This window comes from Stegodyphus dumicola, chromosome 3 (assembly GCF_044657685.1).
Source record: "Stegodyphus dumicola isolate Sdum_Otavi_A_Nest chromosome 3, ASM4465768v1".
Lineage (NCBI taxonomy): Eukaryota > Metazoa > Arthropoda > Arachnida > Araneae > Eresidae > Stegodyphus > Stegodyphus dumicola.
The window spans coordinates 66,217,028-66,244,520 of NC_140770.1; the positions used below are offsets into that span (position 1 = coordinate 66,217,028).

Consider the following 27,493-nt stretch of genomic DNA (forward strand, 5'->3'; position numbering starts at 1 on the left):
ATGACACTGTAAACTCGAAAGACGTTTAATCATGAAACTGAGGACGGAGGAAATAAAGAAAGGTTACATACGCGGCTAGCAGGAATCAGCTGTGATTATAAATAGTTTCAACGGGTAATCATATATTAATTAAATTTTCACCAAAAAAAAAAAAAAAAAAAAAAAAAAAACACTCAGGCATTATTATTAGTTAATGTTCCTTATGGGCACAGTTATCTGTAAATACGTAAGTATCTTTTTTTATATCCAACTATAAAAATATGAAACGAATCGTAGAACTGTATATTGGATTCCAATATGATAGATTCCTGCTGTAAAAAGATTTGCCAGGGGCCGAGCGGTAAAGTCGCTAAATACTGGTAGCTCAGTCAGGGATTCGAATCCTGGCGAACGGGCTAATTATCTGAGTGTTCTCGTGGTTTTCCCCATGTGTAACTTTTATACGAGGCAGTTTTCCAAAGAAAGTTTTCCATGAAGGCATCCTTCCCGTTAGGCAGAAAGCCTCGACTGCGTTTCCGTAATTTAAATAAACAAACCCAATGCAAAAAAACCATAAGCAAAACGTAATCTCTTTATTTCAAATAAAATTTCATAAATTTTGAAAAATTAAAAAAAAACATTAAGCATAAAAATTAAAAAATAATTTGTATATATTCATAATTAAATGTTCAAAAGTAATTTTAAAAATCAGTGAATATTAACTTGTTTAATAGGAAAAGCGAGCGTAGAATGCTACACATAATGGCTAAATTAAAATAATTTGAAAATCATAGACCATTCCAGAGCAATATGTATTTTAAGTGATAAATAAAAACCCATAATATTTTATGATACAGAATTACCAAAGTTAATGGGTATTAATAAATTCTCACATGTTTTAGTACAAATTTGTTCTGTATTTCGAACATGTAAGAGTTTAAGACGTAAGTATTACATGTATCCTAATACATAAGTCGAATAACATGTACAGAGAGTTTCACGTATTTGCAAAATAGTCGAATTTATGAATGAAAATATATGGCTTGCGGATTTATTTTTACTTAGCAAAGTTTATTTATAGAAAGAAAATACTAACAATGTCTTAAATGTAACGCAAGCCCCCTGACCTAGAAAACTCCAGATTACAATATCTTGATCTACGCTTCCTGAATTGTAATGATTTCCTTGATGCTGACGGATATGGATTCTTCTAAATCTTTGATCTTGGCTGTTGATAATTCTGGAAAAGATGCACGAGTGGTGCCTGTTGATGTAGATCGAGTATTCATTGGGCTTGTCTCGCAGTTAATACATCATGGTTCATCATCATCAGGCATAACAAAATCGATTCAAATTTGCTTTTCCTTGTTGCATTTTTAGCCACATATCTTCTACTTTTATTGTCACACACTTAGAAGTAACGTTTTGAAATAATAAGTTAAATACTGCGTGAATTTGATAGTAGATATTTTAAAAGAGTCAGATATTTATTTTAGAATGCGATTTGTATAATTAAGATAATTATTCCGAAGTGTTGAATTTAAATTTGGGATAGCATTGAGAGGAGAATAGTGTAAAACTTGATGGCCTACCAAAGGAGCATACTTGCTGAAAGTTAAACTTTAATGTGTGCTTTTCTTGAGCTTAACGAAACCGATGAGCAAGATATGTTAACCGACGACATGTGAGGAATACATATATGATGAAGATGGATAACAGGTGATTAACTTGACTAATATGTCAGCAGGTACTTGGCTGCAACAATTCTATACGATACTTCATATAAATGCTGTCGGGGACACTCTGCTATATTCTTATGCCCGTTTCAGTCTTAGACAGCTATTTAGGATTCCATGCATCACATTGCCGAACCACGCTGGAGAGAATCACAGCTACTCGTCCCGTCGATAATCACGTACGGCATACACTACGGAACTTTACGCCTCTTCAGCACTGCGCGGTCGCAAGTGAGGATGCAAATTTCTCAACACAAAGCAACTGTATAATTATGTCAAATATTACTGAAGAGACAGGGTTGTTTGGTATATCTACTGGAATATTAGAAGTTTAAACATGACTAGGAATAGTAAAAAAAGCACTAGAATAGGACAAACTTAAATAACGTTCAGAAAAACAAGATTGTAATCGATTAAAAGCCATAAAATATGTTTAAAATCGCAAGTAAAACTGAAAATGCATGTACCCATGGTAAATATACAAAATATTCGAGAAGTGATGGCATTGGTTCCTTTTCTTAATTATTGATCTTAGATACACATTTCTAATTGAAGTATTTCTTAAAATATGAGTCAGAATTATTGAAAATAGTTTCAGCAGCATGGATGGGAAGGAATCTGGAGGAAAATGGGAAGAATAATAACAATAACTTAACATTTTATGTAATTTCTAGTGTGAAATTTTGAATTCGTATATTTATTCTTTTTTAAAAAAATAATTAATTTATGCCCAGTGAATATTAATTGAGTTTAATAAATATTTCCATTTAGAAGAAAGCACCCATTTACCAATTTACTACTGGATATTGTTTTACTGAAATGGAATCTTTACTCATAAAGACAAGTATTTATATAACTGCTAATCAAAATTAGTTCTGAGAAGTTCTGAATTTAAAACGGTAAACAAACTGGTCAGTAATTTAAAATGGAATCTCTCTCCGAATTTTGCATATAAATGGAATGGAACATTTTAACTAATTAAAACATGATGCATATTTCATTAACTAGAAATTTTACTTTACTGAGACTATATAATAATTAGATTTTATTTTTTCAGTATATCCTTCCACCTGTAGCTTTGAAACTGTCTGCGTAAAACTCTGTTCTTAGTTTTAAGAAATTTTATAACTGGAAGTATACAATTATATAGATAAATAAATGTCTATATTATATTATATACTTGAATGCTTAAAGAAATAAAGCCTGTAACCGCCTTTTCCAGACGTTCTGTCTGTAGGAATTGCGGGATTAAATTATTACTGTATTCGAAGAAAAGTTAATTCTTATGAGAAACTTAGGATATCTATGAATTTAATTTTTGTATATTATGGTTTAAGTTTTCCCCTTATTTCGAAGTTTTTCATTTTCCTTTGCACGATTTTTTTTTTTGTAACGCAAAAGCTTGTAAAGTAGGCCATTCAAAGTTTTACTGAAATGGTTGGTCAGTTATTTCATTATAGCAAAGCATACGAGAGCTCTCTGACTAAGCAGTGTGTTGCGTTCATGGAGTATTTTTAAGGGGAACTGGTTTGTGCAAGGGCATTCATATATAAACGCGACTATTGGGGTTACAAATCACTATTCATGCACAGCGTTGTGTATCGTTTAGTGAGTACAGCCACTATCCCCGCCTTACCTCCTGTGCAGATAATAGCATGCTTAGTCAAATTAAGCATTCGCGAGAGTGATGATCGAACAGTAGCTGCCTCGGAGTGCGAAACAATGCATTGTAAGTAAACTTCCCGTTCGAGAAAAGGAGAAAATCTCACTAGGGGGAAGAGTGTCTTTATAGGACCCATGGCTTGAGTAGTGTGTGTATAAATGCTTCACAGAGGAACGAGAACATCCATCACCACGACAAACACTGATCCTATAAATGTGGTTATTCGTGAGATAGACGCATCACTATCAAAGAACTTACTTCGATGCGTTGAATCAGTATTGGTAGGGTACAAACCATTGTGAAAAAACATTTATTTGCACTATGGCAAGGTGTATACCCAGTGGATTCCACACATGTTGATAGACGAGAACAAAGTGCAGGTCTCTTCTGTGGGGGTGTTGAAATTGGAGGAGATGCATTTTGAAAACCATAGTGACCGCAAAGAAGCGTGGGTCCACTACTTCAGTGCTGAGTCCCAGGCTTAAATCCCACTTAAAAGGAATGCAATTTGTGGATAAAGATGTTGTCAGCTTAAGTGTTCAGGACTGGATTCGTAACTCTTCTATGAAAAGAGCATGAAAATGTTTCCAGAACGCTGACAAAACTGTATCAGCTATGGAAGGGAGTACATTGAAAGATGACATATTCAATTCTTTTATTCACAATAAAGGCTTTGGTAAAAAAGATTCCTGTCATATTTGAAACACCTTGTATTTAGTAATTATTATATGGTAAAAGGTAAGAAACCACCCACGCAGCCGACCATTCTCCGAGACTTAAATTCGTGTCGAACTACCATTGTTCAGCGATTTTACTGCTTGACCGCTGGTGGATGCTACAGAAGTGATTTAATTTAAGCAGTTTTTTATGGAACTAAAATTAGGAGATTTCACTGTCTAGTTTATTCGCTAATGCTTTTCGTTTTAAGAAATTCATGATCCAGTTTACTGTATTTATTCGAAGTTTTAAATTGTAAGTTAGGAACAGAAATTTACATGAAACTTTAAAAAGCTTTGCATGTAGAGTTCCTTTGTCGAAACATTAAAGGTAAATATTCATTTATGACATCCATTAGTAAAATGCATATTTCTGACTCTGACATCATTTATTTTCAATTCAGTTAATCATGCCTAATTTAAGTGAATAAGTTTTATCTGATATTTAAAAAAAATCATCTGGCTATTGGGGAAAGAATTCGAAAATTGCTACGCTGATCGCCTGACGGCCTCACATCTCTGGTCTTGGTTTTTGATGTAAATGTTTTGATGAATTTGTTTTTTAAATTTGAGTAAAATCTGTTATTAACCTAAAAAGGAAATATCGTTTTAGCAATAAAAGTTGGTAAATAAATTTAATTAAGACTTTTCTGACAATGAAAAAAAAATCAATTTCCAGCATGCATTTTAAGAATCAGGATCTAATTGAAGAAAAATGTCTCACTTTGTAATCTTTATTATACGCAACGGGAAAATTTAGAGCACGATGTTCTCAAAACGGTGAGGAATTATAAATTTATAAAGAGAGTCAGTTCCGTGTTCATTCATTAAATAAAAATATAAAAATCCATTTGTTATTTTCTTTTTCAGCTATCAAAAGTGAAAGCTTTACATATTCTAACACAAAATTGCTACGATTAAATTTTGCAAATAAGAAGGAATTTCTAATCAATAAATAGAAATTCATCAAAAGAACCTTTTATTGGGTTATTTAAGATTTAGGAATATTTAATTTAGACAAATACATGAGAACTATCTGCCCAAGCTGTAAACCCAGTTTGACTCGAAAGACCAGATGATGAAATAGAAGAGTCTTGTACTCTTTTTGCCTTAGTTTTAGTCTCTCGAGAGGACTTTCAGATAGATGTATTTTAAGTGCTTCCATTTTGTGAAGATACTGAGTTCCAAACATCCATACATTGTCGTAATACATTCATATTTTGTCAAATAAGCGATTAGTGGGTGTGCAGTCCAGCCTTTGTAAGCCATAATATCCAGAGAGACAGAGTTACTTAACGTTGCAGGGCTTACAAAATGAAAATTTAGTCTAAAATAGGAGACATACACAAGCTTGAAGTTACTTAGCTAATCAGTGACCTCATCTTCTAACTTAGCCAAACCAATGTTTCTCGCATCATGCCTTACTTTACAGTTTTTCGCAAATCAATACTAGACCACTTTGCGATATTCTTTGTCTGGAATGCTCCCTTAAAAGTTACAAACAATGAACTGGCATATCTCATTAAAGCTAATTGTACGCTGTCAGCTAGAAATTAAATTAAGTATTCTTCTCTTTGCAGCATTCTTTAAACATTTGCCATCTATTACTTAAATGACGAATTGGTGGCTGAATTTAAAGATAAAAGAAAGCTTTAGAATTAAAAATGTGAATTGTTAATTTAAATGATATTTTTAGTCTTTTACGCATTTACTTGAATGAGTGTAATTTCTTTCGCAGGTGGTGGAACTACTGAGTCGATGCACATGCCCGTCTCAGTTTCCTATGATACGTGTAGCGGATGGAAAATACAGAATTGGAGATACCAAGGTTCTCATATTCGTTAGGGTAAGTTTTCTACAATATTTTACAGTTTCATTCATTGAAGAGGTAACAAATAGTTGTGGTATTTTCTTTGAAATTATAACGGTTAAATTTTATTGCGTTTTTCATCCCGGAGGGACGGGTCCGAGGATCTTCCACACCTCTTACCCTGCCACCAACTTAGAGGTCTTTTGGCTCGCCGCATATTTCCAGTGCCCCCCCCCATGCCGCACCGACATTACATTTACAAACATCTATGCCTTCTCCGGGATTCGAACCTAGGCCTTTCGATACGGCAGACAGCTTCCATGCTAACCACTTTCCTGTATGGACAGCTATATTTAATGTATTACAAATGACTTATTTCCAGTTCTAAACAAAATTTATTAACAGACGATACTGCACTCTTTATTATTCGTTTGTAGATTATCATTACTTCGTATAAAGTTATTATATAAATTACGTCATATATAGAGAGGCATCACATGAAAGTTATAATAAAAACTGATGGAACTCTGGCTTTCTAGAAAAAGTTTCAACAGAAGAATTTGACTAGAATTTGACAAGATGATGATAAAAATACACACAGACACAAACAAAAAAAAAAAGTGTCCGGGGACAGTCTTCATACAAATGGTACTAGTTAGACAATCATTCAAAATTATCCGAAACAGTTTGAAAATACCCAGCTTTGTTTTATCCGAAACCAAATAAAATGAATTGACGGCTGCGTAAAATATCTGATATAGCTAGCATAATACCTTTCGCTAATTCCGTGTTTTAAATAGCAACGAGCTTAAAATAAAGTATCATTTCCGGTTAATTGTGTATAAATAAAATCTAATCGATTGTTCCAATAAATATAAAGGATGGTAATACGAAATGTTGGATTATATCTCATTAGGTGTAATGGGCCATGTGTAAAAACTTATTTTTGTGAATTTATATTAACACAATCAAATGTTTGCTCCTTTATTTCTTTTCATTCAAAAATTTATTTTATTTTCCAAATAGGCAGTTAAATGAATGTAATTTAATTGGTTTTTATTTAAAGCAAATTAAGTATTTATAATATATTTGAAATAATTACTTTGAAACCAATACCATTATTTACTTTTCTTCTATGTTATTTCTATAGTATCACAAATCTGAATTGTTTTACTCCCCGTACGTATCAGTGAACAGTGCTTGTTAATTTTTGAAATTATAGCTAAATAGTGACTACCGTGCGTTTCGGGATCAGTAAGAATTAAAACAAGAGGTATTTTCTAATTTTCTGTTTGCTCTTATGCCTCGTCATCATTGCAAGAGAATAAGAAATGCATTTTTGGTAACATGCGTGCCTTGAATTTCTGAAAATGACACACTACTGTAAAAGTCATTCTCTTCCACAGCTTGATACAAATAAATATCATGCCTAGATACAACAAAACAGCTTTAATATGTGGTGCATTATTTAAGATTAAATTCTTATTGTAGTCATTCTATGTATTTCCACGAAAATCTGTTAAGAGTTCAAAGTAAAGTACCACTTCTGTTTTATCATATGTAGTCAAAGGCAAATATATTATTCTTAGTCATGATTTTATATTCAACGTATGTGCATATTCGAGCTTTAAATACAAAATCTGAGAAGTTTTGGTTTATAGTATAATAGAATTTTTTTCATGAAAACTGGTTCAGAGCTTCAAACAAAGTATCAAAATCTAATATGTCGTTCCTGTTCATATAAGGGTCTTAACTACTGAAATTGAGAAGTTTAGATTATATTTTAATACATTTTATTCACCAAATTATTATAAAATTATGGGCGTCTAGTAAAGTAACACTGCTCGGTTGTACATTAAAATCTCTTTTGGGCGTGACTTAAAGTACTAATTCCGGTTGTCTAGTTTTACCCAAAATCTAATCAACTCTTTAAAAGAACACAGAAAGCATATATACGAAAAACATAATTTTTTTGGAAATTTTCATTGGGTTTTTAATAATGGGTAAAAAAATCGTTATGCACATACACACAGAAAGACACATCGTTCTAAAAATAGTAAAAACGTGATGTGGGGACCCTAATTACTGTTTATTCACTGAAAACTCACCATCGAATTTTTGGACCTAAATCATTTGTCTTCCTTACTTATATGTAATAGGTTGACGGAAGATAAGAAGTATATTCCTGCTGTAGTCACATCAGGAATGTTACTCTAATGAAGATACACTAAAATTTAAGGAAGAAACGGGAAAGAAAGAAAGCGTGAAGTACCGACTTCAAAGGAAAAAACAAGAGAGAATCGAGCCACAATAAAAAGGGCTGCAGGAAACTCGTTAAAAGCGGAATCCAAGAAAAATAATAAAAAGCGCAATAAATATTGTAATATATCTTCTGAAAAGGAAGATTCGTGGGAACCATCAGGCAGGAGTAGTACAAACGATAAGTTAAATTCAGGAAAAAGAAACGATGAATGAACATTTTCTAGAAAATTTGAAACTTCTTATTGCAGAAGTCTCATCGGAAAGTCTTAAAAAAACTGTAGAAATAAATGCGTGGCAAGAGAAGTTATTCGGAAAATTAAAAAATAGTTTGGACGATGAGTATAAAAATTAAAAAATTGTTTCATTTTTAAAAGTTTCATCGTAATACCTGATAAAATAGCGTTATTGAGGTGTTGCTAAAATTTTCCGGATACCTTTTATTTAAAAGGAATTTTGCCTTCGATTTGTTTATTAAGCAAATAAATCAGTACAAATATGTCTACAGAATTATAGTGATTCACAGAGTAATGAAGCTCCAGTCATCACTTTTGTAGTGTTTGATTATAGTAGCTATCAAATAACAGTAACTATGTGATAATAGTAATTATCAAATTCTATACCGAGTAGAAACTGATGAATAATATATAAGTTCGCTAATTATTATTACGCTAATTGGTTAAAATGTTCTTTGTTCATGTGCCTGACTTCATATTACAGTTTTGGCTTAATAATTTGTAGAAAATTTTACATTATGATTGAAAGTGGCAATTTACACACCTGCACATAAAGGATACCTAAAGATGAAATCTAGCTGCAGCGTAAAGAAGTCATTTAATCGCATTTCTTATAAAATTAAGTACTAATTACATATTGTAAATATCTTATACTCATTTTTAAATAGGTTGTAGAGACATTAGGTATTTTTAGGAAGCAGAAAAGATGAAAAATATGCAACTCCTTCGCCGGGAATCGAACCACGGACCTCTAGATTACTGGCCCAGTATGCAGAACCACTACACCACAAAGGCACACTAGGAAGGCGGGAGAAATGCTTTATATACTTCCCCTTTTAAAGGGAGACTAGATGTTTTTTTAGGGAACCCAATCGCCAAATCCTGGGTGAGGAGAATTATCATCCAGCAACCTTTCAGTTCGGGCACCACTGTAGAGCCATTAGGTACTTTTAAAAAGCAGACAGGATGAAAAATATGCATTGCCTTCGCCGGGAATCGAACCACGGACCTCTGGAATACCGGCCCAGCGTGCAGAACCACTACACCACGAAGGCAGGCTAGGAAGGCGGGGAAAATACCTTATGAGGTTATATTTAAGGTAATAAAAATTTTAAATCTGTACCTCTAATTATCTTTTCTTTTTTCCATACCTATAATAACTGCAATAAAAAATGTGATAAAAATAAGAAGTACGTCCTGTTGTGAGAAGTTGAATCCAACATTAGATTCTCTCAATTTTCAATTTTCACAACCCAAAATTTTTAATGTTTAGTATAATGCTATTAACATTAATTATTCTTCATGTGCATACTTTCAAAGTAAGACGAGCGTAAGAGGATAAAACAAACGAAAATGTATTTGTTTATGTGATCTAACACACTTAGCCAGAAAAAACTCCAGTCATAAGAATGTAAAGTATAATATAAGAATTAATAAATATAAGAATGTAAAGTAGCGAAGGGTTATAGTACCCTTTATTAACTCTTTAAAATTTGCAATGCGTCAACTCGACGCTAACAAACTTCGCCTCTGCTTGGGCGGAAGATAATGAAACTAAAAATTTGAAGATATTAACAAGTGATAGAATTAAACTACAGGGCTCAGCGAGATCCTGTTACTTAAACCTCCTTCGAAACTAGTGGCAGCAAGTAAATGCAATTAAGCCACGTCAACCAGCAACAAGCAAACGTATCTACAGCAGAGGTAGCGGCTGTAACCTCTCTTCTCTTTCCCACTGAAACTCGGCTTTTAAATACTTTCCTCAAAGTAGAAATTTGCATTCCTTCACGCGCGCTACAAAATTTAAATATTCTGGCACTGACAATGAGGGGAATAAAGGCTTACAGGAATGTTTAAAATTAAACTTTAACTTGTTAGTTAAAATAAATATAAATCCCTACAAGAAAGATTGAAAAGAAAATACACTTATATTTACTTTGGTGAAATCTGCAAATATTATCTACGTAAGAAGAAGGATGGCTGTGGAGGATTTTCTTAGGTAAACCTAGCATTGTAAGATACTCTTGTTTCTAAGTCTTAACTTAAGGCATTACTTTGCCTAGTAGATGTTAAGTAATCTACAGGCGTTTACACATAAGAATAACTAAAATTTCATACAGCTAGGCCATCTCGCGGGCTGAAGTTAAAATCAAATTACGCTAATTTTATTGTTAAACAGAAATTATCTAGAGTTTCGGGTGATTGAGTTGTTAAAGATCGCTCAGAGTACATTTTGGATGTTGGATAATAATTTAATTAATGAGTTAAATTCAAATTAAATTTTTGCTATTTTTATTCACTAATTAAAGTCTATATTATTAATTAAATTGTATATTATCAGTTAAATGTTTCCATTCATTAGATTCTTACAACTCAAAAATCAGCAGTCCGAAGAGCAGCTAAGTGATACTTTATTTAGTGAATTAAATTATTATGAATTTAATGAAATACATGTGAATGAAATTCAGATTGCTCATTAGTTTAATTTATTTATAAGTGTCTCTCATTTTACTACATATTCCTTCATATGTGCATCAAAAGTTATGAGCCGATGTTATTTATACTAAAATATAAGAGTTGAGTAAATTTTGTCCTTTTGTTACCTGAGCTATTTCAATATTCACATTTTAAAGAGGGATTTAAAAAATTCTTAGCAAACTTATAGAAAAATTAGCACTCCTCTATAGTAGAAAATGCCAAATTAGTCACTCAATATTTCTGTGTATTCTAATTTAAATGCAGAACCATCCCATTATCGCCATATCAGGAAAAAAAGAAGTCAGGTAAATGACAAGCATGCTAGATAAGTTCTTAAGTTCTTGGAAGAGGTAATCGCTTCCTTGTGTTGGTATTGGACATCAACCTTTCTGAAGAACTCTGTCATTCCAGACTAATCTGTTGATGGTAATTTCCTCTGGACCCTAATAATTGCCTTCCTCAAATAAGGTAATCTTGCGTGGTGTGTATGTTATCTTATTCGATATTTACATCATTTTCCCTGTTTCGATTGGCTGATCAAATATCGTAATCACATGTTTTATCAAGCAACTGCAAATTAAACCCGCGTTGAATGATACACACAACGACAGTTTAAATTCTTCTGCCTAAATGAAAGTTTGATGGTTGTGTACGGAAGGAGAAGGACATTATTAGATAGTGTTCATAAAGATCTTAGACCAAAATTCATTGAATTGGAAGGCTTACATATTGACGTATTCACAAATATTTTGCTTTTGATAACAATAGTAAATAATTTAAGAATAATTGCTTAAGAATTTAGCTCATCTGAAAACAGCAACTAAAATTACTGCTGCTTTTCATAGTAAAGAATAAAATTTTACGGGGAAATTTGTAAAATTCTTTGAATGACAAATTCCCGATATTTGATCGCACACATTAGAATAGAAATATTTGTGTAAATATTAATTGAAAATTATTTCAGTTATCGTGTTCAGTATCATTTCGAGTCATCTTATGCAGCACCTTTAGCAGACGGAGTAAATTATTTACAGAGATCTTAATAATAAGTTTTATTTCCTTTCTTTCATTAATTTTTTTAAACCAACTAGGCAGACCCTTGCCTCTTAATAAATTTCTCGGAATGGTTAAACCCGTTAGTCATTTAACTGACTCGTCACCAGAAGCTTTATCCAGGGTGCATCTCAATGAGCAATGAATATTACACCTGTTGGAAAGGGGGGAAGGAGACACACAGTACCCAAGCATTCCGCGAGATTCGAGCCCGTACTAGAGTTGGGACTAAACAGTCAGCCTCCGCTAACCACTAGATCGTCTCGAGTGACGCTAGATGGTAGCTACATTAAACTGTCTCAATCTCAGGCGTTAATATTCATTTTAAACTACAGATTTCTAAGCTAATGTTTATCTTCTCTCGAGTGTATCACTTATACAAAACGTAACACTAGTTTCTGTACCTAAAAGTTGTACCACAAGTACAGCAGTTACTTTCAAATCTGTCTGAGCAAGGCCTTGGTTGTAAATTGTTACTTTTACTGCTGAGTAAAATTTCAGATTTTTATGCATTTCTGTTATATATATCTATTGACTTAAGTCAGAGGTGACGGATACTCATAAAAGCAGTTTGTTATTAAATAGGCTGCTTTCTGAGCTTTTAATAAGGATTTCAGTTCTTCAGTACTATTTTATGTCCTAATAATACTTTAAATAATGAATCTACGTCTTTACAGTTTACGAAATCATGCTTTTTGGAAAATAAATGTTTTAAAATTAACTCTTTTGCCGAAATCTACACCCTTTTGCGCGTATTTCTAATACATACTATACCTTCAACTTTGACGCAAGTTTTTCATCCTGACCTTTTGATAAATTAATATCATGATTAATGCCATTCAAGCCAGATTTATTGGAACATTGTATGTCGGGACTGATAATGGCTCTAAAAAAATCGTCTAATATAAAACAATAACATCGATGAGGCAATTTGTTACAAGAGTGAGGTCCTAAGGAAGAAATTCTGACGTCTTAATAGAAATACCGTAGTCTGCGTAAAATACGTAGGAATCGCATAAAAAAATTCTATAATCAAATCACTATTGATCAGTGCGATCACACATTTGAGTCGCTTGGTTAGAAATCTTGTTTCATTTTAGTTACCTTTAAGGTCTGTAATGTAAGGAATTAAAGGCGTTTTCTCCCCTACGTGTTGTGTGTTATAACGGCCATAAAAATCCTAAGTTCGATCTCCAGTAAAAGCACGATTCATTTTCTACATTTCTTCCCTCCCAACCTCTCTTCTCATTCACGGGTTTATCACTTATGCTTCAACTTTTACTTTAAGAAGAACCATATTGGTTGAGTTTTACTTCAAGGCATGCATTTCAGTTGCTTAATTATCTTTATTAAAGAAGGAACATCTGCAGCACACTTAAATACATTTTTAATACTTTTGAAAATACCCGATAACTTATGTTTCAGCTTTTTCGCACAAGAATACGAAAATTTTCTAAACTTATTCTCCTTCGCTTTTTCCTCTCCTTATCATCTTGAAATACAAAGAGGGAGAGCCTCTGACCGTTTTTTCAGTTTTAATGGCTCCTTTGTCTTCTTATAGTTGAATTTTCACATTCTGTATAGCAAAAACTGTTAAAAAAAATTGGAAATGCGTTCAGAAGTAAAGAATCAAAACTGTCTGTTTTTTTGTTCTTTCATGATTTATATATATATGCTAAGGTTTGTGTTACTGAAAATTAACTGTTAGGGCTCAGATTTAAAACTTTTTTATATCGGATTTGCAGATGATTTCATTGAGAAGATTAGTGGCAACGTACGAGTTGATGAATTTATGTGTCATAATTCATAGTAAACTATGATAACAGTGGAATATATATTTCACTATCGTCTCTTTCTCCGGATTTCTTTTCCAGACGCTCTGTATATACGACCCGGGTAATATTTTCCAGATGCTCGTTCTGTGACAACCGTAGAATTTTTTTCTTCTTTTTTTGAACCTCAGATACACATGTCAAAGAAGTTCTTTAACCACCCAATACACCTGCTGAGTATCATTTACTGAAACGATTTCATTAAGCTTTTCTTTTTCTTTTCTTTTTTGGCTTGCACGTACGTGTTGACATTTACTTTTGCAGCTTCTTAGCTAAAATAGTAGGTTCTCGACGCGAATCTTTGATGTAACCTTGCTACTATTTTTTATAAAATATCACAAAGCTATGTTCAAAGACAAGAAGCTCGTAGTTCTCAGTCATCAAACCGTGTTTTAATGATATTTGCATTATTTCCATTTGGATCGTGTTTGAATCGACCTTAAATAATTAAAAAAATAAAGATGAACCTTCTGCCGATGCAGCCACATAAGTTTTATAAGTTATTAGTTTATTTGATTATGAAAAGACACAGTAGGAGTCTGCCTAAGGAGAAGGATGTATTCGTGGAGGACTTTCTAAGGGGAACTGGCTCTATCCACGTTGCACATGAGGAAAATCACGAAGGCGCCCATGCAACCTGCCCGTTCACCTGGAATCGATTCCAGGTCGTACAGTCAGTGTTCAGAGACTTTATTGCTCGGCCGTTTGTAGGCCCATTTTATAAGCAATAAAAAATATAATAGCTAAGTTCATAGGAATATCTTTAGTCTCCATAAGGTAGTACATCTACAATCGCCCAGAGATTTATATAATATGAATGTGTACTATAGAAAATTGCCATTTAAATAGGCTGATTGCAGTTCTCTGAAATATTTAGAAGTGCTGAAAGTAAAATAATTAATTTATATTTTTTATTATATATATATCTTTTATAATTCTTTTTTAAGCTAATTCCAGGCGTTTTCTGTTTCTTTACCTAAGGCAAGTGCATCACTCACTTCACACATACTCCTAACCTATCTATTCTTTTTCGTAACTTCCTCACTTCGCTGCTGCGAACGTTAAAATTGTTTTGAACAAATTGATAAATAGGTAAACAAATAGAAAGACTAATTTATATATGTATGTAAGGTTAAAAATAATAAAGCAAAATACTAACTTTAATCTTCAATAGTCCCCTATCTCTATATTGCTAACATCTTTAATACAACTTCTACTTTATGCATCTTTATGTCTTCATCATCCAAATTACTGTACCTGCTCATATTAAATCTCACTGTACTGCGTTATTTCAGAATTAATCCATGTCATATATTGCATAACGCTGATGACGCAGTTACTTAATAATATAATATTGTAGCCAATAATACTTTTAAAAATTTAACATTAACTTACCAGAATAAAGCTAAACCAAAACTAAACCATTATGAACAGGGATATATGCGCATGGCAAATAATGCAATACTTGATGGAGTTCAGATGTGGTTGCTAATCGGAAGTAATGTGAACAACAGTGAAAAAATTCAAAAATAAATCCCCCCCTCCAAGCTCCCAAAGGAATGACATGGTGCGAGTAAAGAAATCTCATCTCCAACAATAGCCCATCTCCTCTTCCATTCAAACTCAGCAGTCTGCGTTATATGCCCCTATAGTAAGATAAATTCTAAAGATAGATAATGTTCTGAAACGCTACCTGTGCGATATACGATGAAGTTTTTGGCGCTGCATTCATTTCTACCTGCCTACCTAGACACGTCGTATTCGCTCAGTGCTTCTGTGGTTAGTTAACTTGTCGTTCCTGCTTGTGCGACAGCTTCTTAAAAATGTAACAGTTCTTCAAGAATTGTCGTGCTTACTGCGCTAGTTTATCAGTGATGTATCAAGAAGTTTCATCTTCAACCAAACCAATATTTTATCAAGAAATAATAAAACCATATTATTCTATTGCTTGCAAGTATCTCATTCTTCTCTTAAAATTCCTTACACACACACACACACACACACACATATATATATATATATATAGTATAGTATTTACAGTGTTAATTAAACGCATAAAAATGCAGTTGAACAAAGCGATATGAAAACTAAACGAATGATTTGTCTTTGAATTTCCTTTGAGTCATTCAAAGACGACTCGAAAACGAAAGTAAATGCGCCACATGGAACTAAAACTATTGCAGTTTAATTAACATATGCGTGAGAGTATCAGCTGAACAGATTCACTTGAAAACAAACACAAACCAACAAAGCATGTTTTCCGTCATCAATCGCAGCGGAACGTTTCGTGTAACACTAACTCATTAAAGGTAGCTTCACCTCTTTTTTACTCACCTTTTTTTTTTTTTTTTTCCTTAACAGATTCTGCGGAGCCACGTGATGGTAAGAGTTGGAGGTGGATGGGATACCCTTGAGCATTACCTGGATAAACACGACCCCTGCAGATGCAGATCAGGTAAGTTTTGAATTTTATATTCGCCAACAGGAAACACATTCGCGCCTTTTTGTTGTGATGTCCTTGCATATTTGTCCCTGAAATTGTGCTGCGCTATTATGCAACCCTGTCTCATCGTTATTTCCTTTTAAAGATACTAATTTGAAAATGAAATGCATCATGGAGGAAGTGTTCTAGTTGACGTAAATACGTCCTCTTAGGGGGGTTTTAAAAACTACAGAATTTTGTATTGATATGCGTGTGACAATGCGGCATAAGATCCGGAACAGAATTTCATACATATAAAAGATTTAAATACCTAGTTGTTAATCTAAGCGTTACCAATCATCTTGTCAAACATTAAAATACATCCATCTATCATATGCGTATTTTGCAAGAAGACGATCAAATTTAAAATCTAGACAGCGATTTGTTTTTATTAATGTAAAATTTTTCATTAAGCACTTGTCCTTTATAGTAACTGAAAAAAATTACGTTGAATTATTTTTATTTACATTATGTAATTGAATACAACGACCGTTTACCCTTTAATATCACAAAAAGGATCGAAAGGCGTAATCCTTTTAGGAGTTTTAAAACACAATTAAAGTTACATGTTTGCGATATCATCAATCTATGAGTGTTTTCCTGTAAATCTAAATAATTTCTTATTTCGTGATATGTAACAAAGAACGTACTTGCACGTTTCTAATTTAAGCACTTAACGACTACGGCCTTTGTTATAGTTATCATCACAGATTTAAATATTAAACTTACCTGAGTTATGATTATTTATTAACGGTTTAGGAACGGTAAAATACTATTTATAGATTAGGAGCGCAAAAATGCTATAAAACTCACACGGACTATATAAGCAATAGAGACAGTCTCCAAAGAAATTGAAACTTCTCAGACTCTAAAAATGCACATTTAAGTAACACAAAAATTATCGTTAACACATATGAGAAATTAAGCTTTCAGAGGGACTAATTATAAAAATGAATTATTCGTTTTATTCCTTCCATTTTCACTGTTTATCTTTAAAACATTACTTATATGATTATGATTAATCCCACTTCGTTGCGTGAGCTAGTTCATCGATATTCGTATAACAAAAGGAAAAAAAAAAGGAGTTTTATTTTGAACATATACAGTATTGGTTTGTGTATGTAATCTTAACAAGTGTGATGAAATCAACTTGTCTTATATATTTCAAATCGTAGTAATGTGAATTAATTTTTTTTAGAAAACTAGGATAGCAGGTTAAGAGAAAAGATTCCGCATCTTCAACTGGTATAGAAATAATCCTATAACTGTGTATGAATAAGATTTACTTTCCCTTTACATTAATGGGTATTAAAATGAAGAATTTTCTCAATACTTAATTTGGCTGTTACATTTATCACACACTTGAATGGAGCGATCTATATCACGTGGCATTTGTTACCAAGGAGACTACATTAATTCAACTTCTTATTCCTTTCACGCTGTCCAACACTACAAGTCCCGACATTCTTCCAAATTGTTTTCGGCGTCATTTGTTTCATAAAAACTGAAGAAATGGTGAAGCCCAAAACTGAACGAAATGGTCCATCCTACACTGTTCGTCAAAACAAACTAAAGGATATTGACAGAACTAAACTGATATTTACTGATAAATGATTAAAACTGATTTGTAAAAAAAGCATTATTTGCATAAATTACCATTTTGTATATTGATTAATCTAAAACTATAGAATTTTTGTCGCATTCATAAAAATTACAAAATGAAGGAATAATTATCTCCTCTGCTTTGCTACAAATCTTTCTTTATTATGGGGGTAGACGTTATTATTTATTTATTATGTTTCTTTATTATTTATTATATAGTCATCGCTTACAGAAATGCAAATCTCACATGTTGATTTCATAGAATTTTTCGAACTGTTGTTTTCGGTTTGGTTTGGTCTTATTTGATTATGGCAAAGTCTTTTAGGACTATCTGCTTAAGGGCAGGTGTGTCTTCGGAGAGAACTTTATAAGGGAAATTGGTGTGTATCTACTTCCAAACTGTTAATAAGGTTTGTAGAATTGCATGCCACTCTTCTGAAAGTGCACTTTTCAAATCCTGGAAGGTTTAGCAAAGCATTTGCGGTGCTACAGTTTGGCGACCTCAGCTTGTTAGGTGATTATTTGGTTACGTACACGTGCTTGGTTGAGTTCAAAATCTGCTGAGTAAGACTGCTAACCTATTCAAGTGACATTGTTTCTAAATATTCTGACCCCAGGGCTACTTGATGCGGACGATCATTTTCGTTCATTAATAAAAAATATGGAACAACTGCATTTTTAAGCAGCTTTATAAGGGGTCTTCAAAACTTCATTTGCATACCTGTGACCGTTTATAGAACCTCCATCAATTATCTACAGCTCAGTGCAACCACATTTAATGATTCTGTCCCAAACCATGAAACCGCTCCCTTAGGAATAGCATCCTTTATAAAAAAGGGAAGGCAGGTTTCATGTCTTTCCCTCTTTCTACATCAAAAGATGACTAGAATCGCAATTCAGAATATATCTGGATTCACTAGTAAATGGTACACGGGTCTCATTTTCCTTGGCTTCGCTGAAACTCACGACGACATCGCCTTAAAAGAGTTTCTTTGTAAAATGGAGTGGTACAAATCTTTTGTTTTAAAGTCCATCCTCATGAAGCCTTTGAGCAGTAATAGGAAGTTCATCAGGGGTTCTCAACCGGTGGTACGCGAGAGAAAAATAGGTGGTACACAAAGAAGCAAAGTATTTTTAACTATTAAATTTAAAAATTAAAACTCCAACATCCTAATTGAGTTTTTTCTCTAACACTCGTAAATTTATGCGATCTGAGCTTTGTTCAAGAGTGGTGGTGGGAGTAGTACTTTGTAGGGATGGTACTACAAGTTTTCAATTTTTGTTTAGATGGTACGCGTTATTCAAAAGGTTGAGAACCGCTGGAATATATGATTCTGAGATCCTTCGGCAGCCCAAAAGTACTGTTTTAATCATTTCATTATTTATCTAAGCCGGCATGACGGTAGACGGTCTTCAGTTGCAGTTGTTGCTGTTGGCTGTCCTTGATCAGGCTATTTACTCACGGATTCACTGCTAGTTCTAAATTCTTGATATAAAACCTTGAGGAATATTCAAATCTCAGATGACCTCCACTTGCGTCCTCGAGTCTACAAATGAATCACCACTTTAGTCCTTCACTTGAATGATAGAGTCATATATGAACTGTCCTTTTCCTCTACTAGAGTATTAAAATGTACCTAATTTAAAATATTATGTGCATTCTATATCATAGGTATAATAAAGAGATATTGTGCATCACTCAATAAATCCTAATTCCATCTGGCAGTAACCATGAGAGATGGAAAAAAAAAAGTCAGACTGCATCCAGTTACTTTAAAACAGAGCATCAATAATACTTTGAATGATTTTCTTTTTCATCTCAGCCCCAATTGCCTGTTATATCACAACCATTAACAAAACATGGAAAATAATTAATGTAATTAAATCATTGCTTCTTGGCGCAATGATTATTCAATTATTGGAATTTTTGTAATTTCAGTAATTTTTTTCGCATTCAGTTCCTATTTAATTTCAGAGTTAAAAAATGTCCAATTTAAAAAATCATTCAATTGTCATAAATGTAAATTTTACGTTGGTAACTGCTTACGAAAACGTTATCCATTTTTCTATCATAAATTCATGGATGTAAATATAAGCAACACAAGATTTTAGCAAGCGGAAAATTTAACAAGAAAATAATAAAATAAAATTCCTCTACTTTAAGAGCATTTAAAAAACATGGCGCTTAATACAATATAAACTACCGACTACACGAATAATCAGCTTTTTTCTTGCCACTTTCATAGTCTATAGCACATTTTTTAAATCAAAATATGTGCTTCAGATACTATTAATATTTTTAGTTCTAGTTATTATTATCTATGTTCATTGTTAGTTTATTATTTTCAAATCTCTCAGTTTTTAAGATGATTTAAGTGATTAAATTTGAAAGACAGTTATAAAATCTGGATATTTGCGGGTCCGCGCTTAAGATAAATTCAAAGGTAGCTTCGCTCAGCGTCAGCGTCTGTTATGGTCGGTAAATAATATTTATTACATTCTTAGATATCTCATTTTATGTATAGTAAGTGCGTACATGATTAGTTTCTTGTATTTAATCTGAAAGCTTGTTCATTATACTTGATTAAGACCACTATTACATCTGTTCAGAGAATTGCTGAATTTCAGCAAGAAATCTGCTAAATATTGTACAAGCATAACTTTTATGTACATCGGCTCTCTGAAAAATACACGAGACTTCTTTTATTGTATTAATACTTGATAGATTGCCTTGTACACTAGATGGGCGAATGGCTGAGTTATTACCCTCTTCCTTTTCAGTCGTTCAGCTGTCTTTTTAGTTTGTTTTCTGTCATGGGACAATGTCAACGTCTGGTTGTATCCGTGAAAAGGAATATATTAAGGTGTGGTCATCATTAAATCTTAGATGAAAGAATTCGTATGCGAATCCAGTTCTGTGCTTGTCAAATGCCAAAGAAAGTCCGTCACTTAGAAGGAAAATATTTGTATGCATTTATTTGAATACTTCAGTGACGCATCGGTTTGAACACTTTATGTGTCAGCTTGTTCATTAAAGTAATTAGAAAATAACAAGATTTATATCAATCAAAATTTTAACATTCTTTCGAATCTTCTATTCTAATTATATAAAGCAGGTGTTCTCAACCGGTGGTACGCAAGAGAAAAATAGGTGGTACGCAAAGAAGCAAAGTATTTTTAACTATTGAATTCAAAAATTAAAACCCCAACATCCTGATTGAGTTTTTTCTCTAACAATCGTAAATTTATGCGATCTGAGCTTTGTTGAAGAGTGGTGGTGGTAGTAGTACTTTGTAGGGGTGGTACTACAGGTTTTCAATTTTTGTTTAGATGGTACGCGTTAGTCAAAAGGTTGAGAACCGCTGATATAAAGCATTCAAAAATTGGATATGATGTTCGTGATTACCCAAAGGAAGCTTTTCATGAAAAGTAAGGACTTCCAGTCAGGATACTGCTTGTATAACTATAAGAACTAAAAGATTATTCTGTATTTATTCTTCGCGATTTGTTGCAATTCTTTAATCTGCCTCATTTCATACAAAATTTTGTGTAATATTTAAAACTTCTTATTTGAAACATGTTCTGATTAATCTTGTCCTTTTTAAATCTTTCGTACAAGCAACAATTTACTGGAACTGCTAAAAATGAATGAATCGTGCGAGCAGGTTCTCTCACAAATTAAATGTAGCGAATTATAATTATAACATAAATGGTACTGAACCAATAAACTGGAATAGCATACTAATATTCTTTAAATTCAAATCATGTTCATAGATTTTTAATGAAATGAATATGCATTTATCTTAATATTAAGTAATTAACAAGTTAATTTTTGTTTTCATAACTCATCTAATTTTATTTTAAAAGAATATAATTTCTTCTTTCTTATTTTATGTTGTTTATCTTTGATTATTCAAATTTCCTTTATTCAAATTTCCTTGAAATAATCTCAAAATATATTTTCGTGAAGGCTTTTAATTTATATTGTTGCGAAAGGCCTAGCTGCGGTAGGATAGCTTTCCCGCAAAGCGGGTTTAGGGTTGCCATAAAAAAGGCAAGGTTGCCAGATTTGATACGAAATCGCCCTTTTGGCGACATTTGAGGATATGCGATAGACGGATCGAGAACATTCTAGAGAGAATTCTTACCGTTTTTCCTCAGAATATTCTCGAAGGCAGGTCAAAAGCTGCATAAATCCTGCGTGTACGCGGAGTAGCAGTTTGATCGAGTAGTTTATAGTAAGTGTTATCATCAGTTACTATAAATCCACGAACCCGGAGAACGCAACAATATGAATCATATTAGAATTACATCTAGTAACAGAAGTATATTTCCTTATATACAAGACGTATTTTTTCTTTGGAAAATTTTTACCTAAAAACTGGATGCTCGTTATACAACGGTGGCGACGCCGCCGACAGAAACACCAAGATTGTCGATGGTATATTCGCGGAATGCGTGTTAAACCTATTATGCATGCATAAACTTTTCCAGCTGTTACATTATGACTGGAAGTTTTCCGATTCCTACATTTTTTTTTTAAATTCCTCTTTACTTTATTCGCTTGGCTGTCGCGTAACTGGACATAATCGTTTACCCCATGCCGTGCCGACTTCCGAAATTTCTCTTTACTGAGAGTGGGACTGTATGTACCCACGCGTTTCGAGAACATGCAAATACAGAAACGCGGAAGAAAAATGTTTTTCAGCTTTCTGAATTTGAATATGTAACTTATTCACGCGATTAAAGGGCAATTGCTTCTTCAAGTGCATGCTGATCTGCAGTAGTTTCTGAAGTACGTAAAGCTACTCGCTTTCTTCTATTTTAGTTCGGTTACAAAAGTAGACAACTGATAATTCCGAAGGATGAAAAATAGTTGGAAAGCTAGGAACCATAATCCCTGAGTGAGATATGCATAGTACTGAGAGATTTGCCTCGGAATATTTTGTGAAAACTCAGGACTTCCGATTCTCTAAACCACTGATAAAGTTAAAATCTTTCCCTTCAACTCACATGGCAGAAAACTTTTTTTTTTTTTAGCCCAAAGGGCATTAGCCCAGAAGGACTATTAATTTCGTTCTGCCATTTTATGTCGGAAACTTTAAATGTCCGTTTCACTTTTCAAACAGTTGCCACCAAATATTATCGCGCTGTATTACTTTTAAAAAAATTAAATGATGAAGAATCTTCATAATTGTATGTATGTTTCTTGCATTGGGATAAAATAACAGTACCTAGAGCCATCCAATTTTGAATAACGTAATCCTCCACAGGCATCTGGACTCCCTAATTTGGAATTTTTTTTATTATTGATTTCATATTTTATAACACGTTAACGATTTCTTGATTAACAAACTCAACAATTTCAAAGCGAGCAATAGCAACACTATTTAAATATATATATATATATATGTCTCTAGCGCGCGAGACTGTGTATCGGAAATTCTAAAGATATGCTCATTTAAAAATTATTTTGCAATATTGCTGTTGAATTGAATTTTATGGTTTAAGTGCGAAGAATGTGATATTTAATAAATAAAGGTATCACACAAAACGTTGAAAAACGCCCATTTGGGTGTAATGTAAAATCTAAAAGCTTTCAGATTTTTTTAAAATTTTATTTATTCATTTATTTATTTTTAAATCTCCGAAATAAATTATTCTTTGAAATAAAAACTCATACTATGACAGATAGCCAAAAGGCTGTTTTAAAAAAATAGTAATTTAGTTTTTTAATTACGTTATGCGCATAATAGTATAGTCGTAACGCAGTTTTAAACTGTGCACCATGCTGCAATTATTTAATGTAATTAAAAAATCTGATGTGTATACCACATGACTTCCTTATACAGAATATTAAATTATATGCTTTTTTTCTTGCATTTCATTTAAACTTATTGGATTGAATTAAATGTACTTCGTCGAAAGTGCATAAACCACAATAGAATAAATGCACTCTTTTAAAATTTACTCTATTTGTTTACCATAGCCACGCTTTGGCTCTAGGTTCACTTTACAGCGTTATATTTCGTTCATATTATAACTCAGAATGCACAAAATTTATATCATTTGGAGAATTATCTAATCGTCGCCACATGTTCTATTCAAATACTATATAATAAATCTAAAACGATATATAAAATAAATTAAACAAACAAAACAAAAAAGAAACAGTTTTTCACAGACGATTCACTATTTTTCATTCAATTAATTCAGTTCTTACTTCCCGTTAAGTCAAAAATACATAAAAACTCAAAACATGTATATTAAAAATTACGACGTAAATCTTAAGCACTTATTTTCTGGAATAAATTCCAGAATAGATTAAGCATGATTTAATTAGCAGTAATAAAAGAAGGCGTTGTCTTTGTTGTTGCAAAGCTTAGTTTTCTAGATTGGCAACAAATCTACTATTCTGCTGTTTCAAATGTAAACAAATATGTCTGCCATTTATTTAAAAATTAGGTTTAACTGCACTTAACAGCTTTTGTTGATAATAATAATAATTTTGTTGATAATAATAATAATTTTGTTGATAATAAATTGTTGATAATTGTACAAATATTTTTGCAGATTTACTAAAAGCACAAAAACCTTAACCGGAAGATAAGAACAACATAATTCGATCATTTTTGAAGAAAAAAATGCACAATTTACAAACATATAAGAGTAAAGAAATTGAGATCACTGAGCCGGGTAACAGAGGGGATATATATATATGTGTGTGTGTGTGTAAATATTTATATGCGTTTGGTGCGGCCGATTGCAACCAAAATACGAGGTGCACATCTACATGTTATAGCAGTCCTATATACAAAATTTCAACATTCTGATGCTAATCGTTTTTGAGTTATGCGAGATACGTACGTACGTACAGACGCCACGAAAAATTGTCTTGAGAATTCATTTTAAAGCAGTTTTACAATTTTTTTGAAGGAAAAGAGTATTTTATTCTGTCCTTACGTACAGATATCACGCAAAAACATCGTTAAATCGTAATCGATAGCAGTCAAAATGGATATTTTCGTTGAAATATGCTGCCTGAAACTTTTCGCGATTACAATACTTCCTTTTTTACTTCGTACAAGGAAGTAAAAAGCGAAAATATCATGTGACTTATTATCGTAGTTATGCTAATTTTAGAACAAGTAACGGTTATGGTGACTGCAAAAAAGTGCAAATACGGGTATGTAGGCAACATTCTGCGTTGCTAACGCACCTCAAATCTTTTTGAATGATGCTGTATCAATTGCATAAGGTAATGCGCAATAATCTATTTTTCATTTATTGAATTAAATTAGTTATCTAATGAATCATTTAAAAATTTATAGAGTGATTTACCTTCATTTAAGTTGTGGTGCAGAAAAAACAAACAGTTAATTTTAACCAAGACAAACGTATGTAAGTTGATAATTTAAAAATAATTTATAAGTGTTTTGAATTTACGTTTTTCCACTGTGTGAGCTATCTCGCCTTACTTGCTTTCAACATTTCCTAAAGGAGCATATATGGGTAGAAGGGAAGAAAATCTGTTACTTCTGTTTTTCAAATTTGTTCGTTAATTATCATTTGAGTGAAGAATATTTTACATTATTTTAAGAAAAGCTGTATCTTCTTTCGTTTTTAATTTATTCTCGGTAAAATTAGGTGACAAAAATTCTTCGAAATCTCGGATCTCTGTTTCCCTGCCATTCTATAATCTAGTCATTTAAATCGTTTTTATGATTGTCGGAATCACTGTTCTGCTAGGTAACTATTCTGCTTTGCTTTTAAACATGAAAATCAATTATCCGAAACCATTCATCGTCCCACTCGCTTTCAAGGAGAAGGGCTTCACTGTATACATAAAAGGTTTAGTTTCAGTCCTTCCACTGTGATCATCCCTGTATTGTGTAATCACGCAAGTATTTTTTAAAACTTGGCACATTTTTGTTTTCATTAGTTGCCTGCATTTCTTTCGTACTAGCGAGCTGCAAAAGTCTCCCGATTTGTTGCAAAAGTTTCGAATTTAAATACATTTCATAAAATTCAAAGGCGTTGCACGCAGTAACCATTGCATATTACCTAGAAGTTATTTATTAATGTATGGGTAATTATTTCTTTGAATATTGCCCAAAAGTGTATGAACACGACAACTGAAATATTAGCAATATTTCTCGGGCTCGGTTCCCGGCCCTGAATGGGTTAACTGTGCAGAGCTTCCGTGGCTCCCTCACGTGAAACGTAAATGTGAATCTGTTTTCGTAGAACGTTTTTCATGGAAACATACTTATTAAGCAGTTATTCGTTGAAAGTTTTACTGTAATTCAGCAATATTTCTTTTCGTATATTTGGTAAATAAGATGTCACTGAGTTAATCTTTTGAGAGGAAAATGAAGAGAATATACATGAAAGAAAGATTTCCTACCACATAATCGTCTTTATTTATTTGAGATATCATTATTTAATGATCCATAAATGCTGTTTTTTACAATGAGTGTAAGAAATCTAGATAAAGAAATAGACTAGTGCATCTTAAAGATGATTTATATGTTAATCGTAGCATAACGTCTTGACAAACTGTATTAAAACCCGAGACAGAGCAGAAGTGCTCCAGGCGACCCTCAGTGACAATTTTTTCATCAAGTTAGAGAAGTGTTTAGTGATTTTTTTGCCAGTTTGATGGTTTTCTGAAACTTTTAGGAAAATTAATCTTCGAAGTTCTGGGCGTGATTTTTTTCGTAGCTTCCAGGAGTGTGCAATACTATATCCGTACGATTCTGTGAGCCAGGACGAGTCAGTCTGTAATCGATTTTGATTCAGTTCCGAGTGCTTCAGAGAAAGACTGCGTTTAAAAGCGTTAGCTGAATTGCATTTTAGAGATTACTCTGTGACTAATATCGGTAATGTACGCTATTTCTTGTGTGTTAAGGGGGATTTGCGTAATATCTGTATTCTTCTTGAGTTATTTTTAGCTGTTTATTTGCTTATGTCATAATTATTTGTAATACTTTGTCAGTTTCTTTCGGCTCATCCGGAGTGATTATTTAGAGACACATACACAAACCAGCAGTTCGCAATTATATTCAGAATATTAACACAGTAGACGCTGCTTAATGTGATCGCGGCTAATGCTATTATACGGATATTGTTATGGAATTGCCCCAAGTCCCGCCGACTTGTGTACGAAAATATAAAAAAACAGATCGCTCATTGGAATCAACAATTTGGTTAATATTATCAAAGTATGATTCGAATAATTTTTTAACAGGTGTGATTTGCAGAACCATCAAGTTTTTCTCCTTAATACAGGGCTAACCAACCAGTGGCACGCGTGCCACAATGTGGCAGGGCGCCGTTTTAACAGTGGCATGCGAAGACTTAATGAATTAAAAGATCTGAAAAAATAACGATATTATCTATATCAAGGGTTTTCAACCGGTGGTACGCAAGAGAAAAATGTGGTACGTAAAGAAGCAAAGTATTTTTAACTATTAAATTTTAAAATTAAAACCCCAGCATCCTGATCGAGTTTTTTTTCCCCCTAACACTGGTAAATTTGTGCGATCTGAGCTTTGTTCAAGAGTGGTGGTGGTAGTAGTACTTTGTAGTGGTGATACTGAAGGTTTTCAATTTTTGTTTAGATGGTACGCGTTAGTCAAAAGGAA

General features: G+C 32.8%; 1 protein-coding gene across 1 annotated transcript in view; it reads left to right on the forward strand.

The window, feature by feature from the left end:
* LOC118196763 (uncharacterized) overlaps positions 1 to 27,493 on the forward strand; it is a 98,659-nt gene that overhangs the window by 37,068 nt on the left and 34,098 nt on the right. The window contains exons 3-4 of the mRNA XM_035368227.2: positions 5,833 to 5,940; positions 16,124 to 16,217. Of these exons, the coding sequence (XP_035224118.1) occupies positions 5,833 to 5,940; positions 16,124 to 16,217 (202 nt within the window). The remainder of the gene's footprint in view (positions 1 to 5,832; positions 5,941 to 16,123; positions 16,218 to 27,493) is intronic.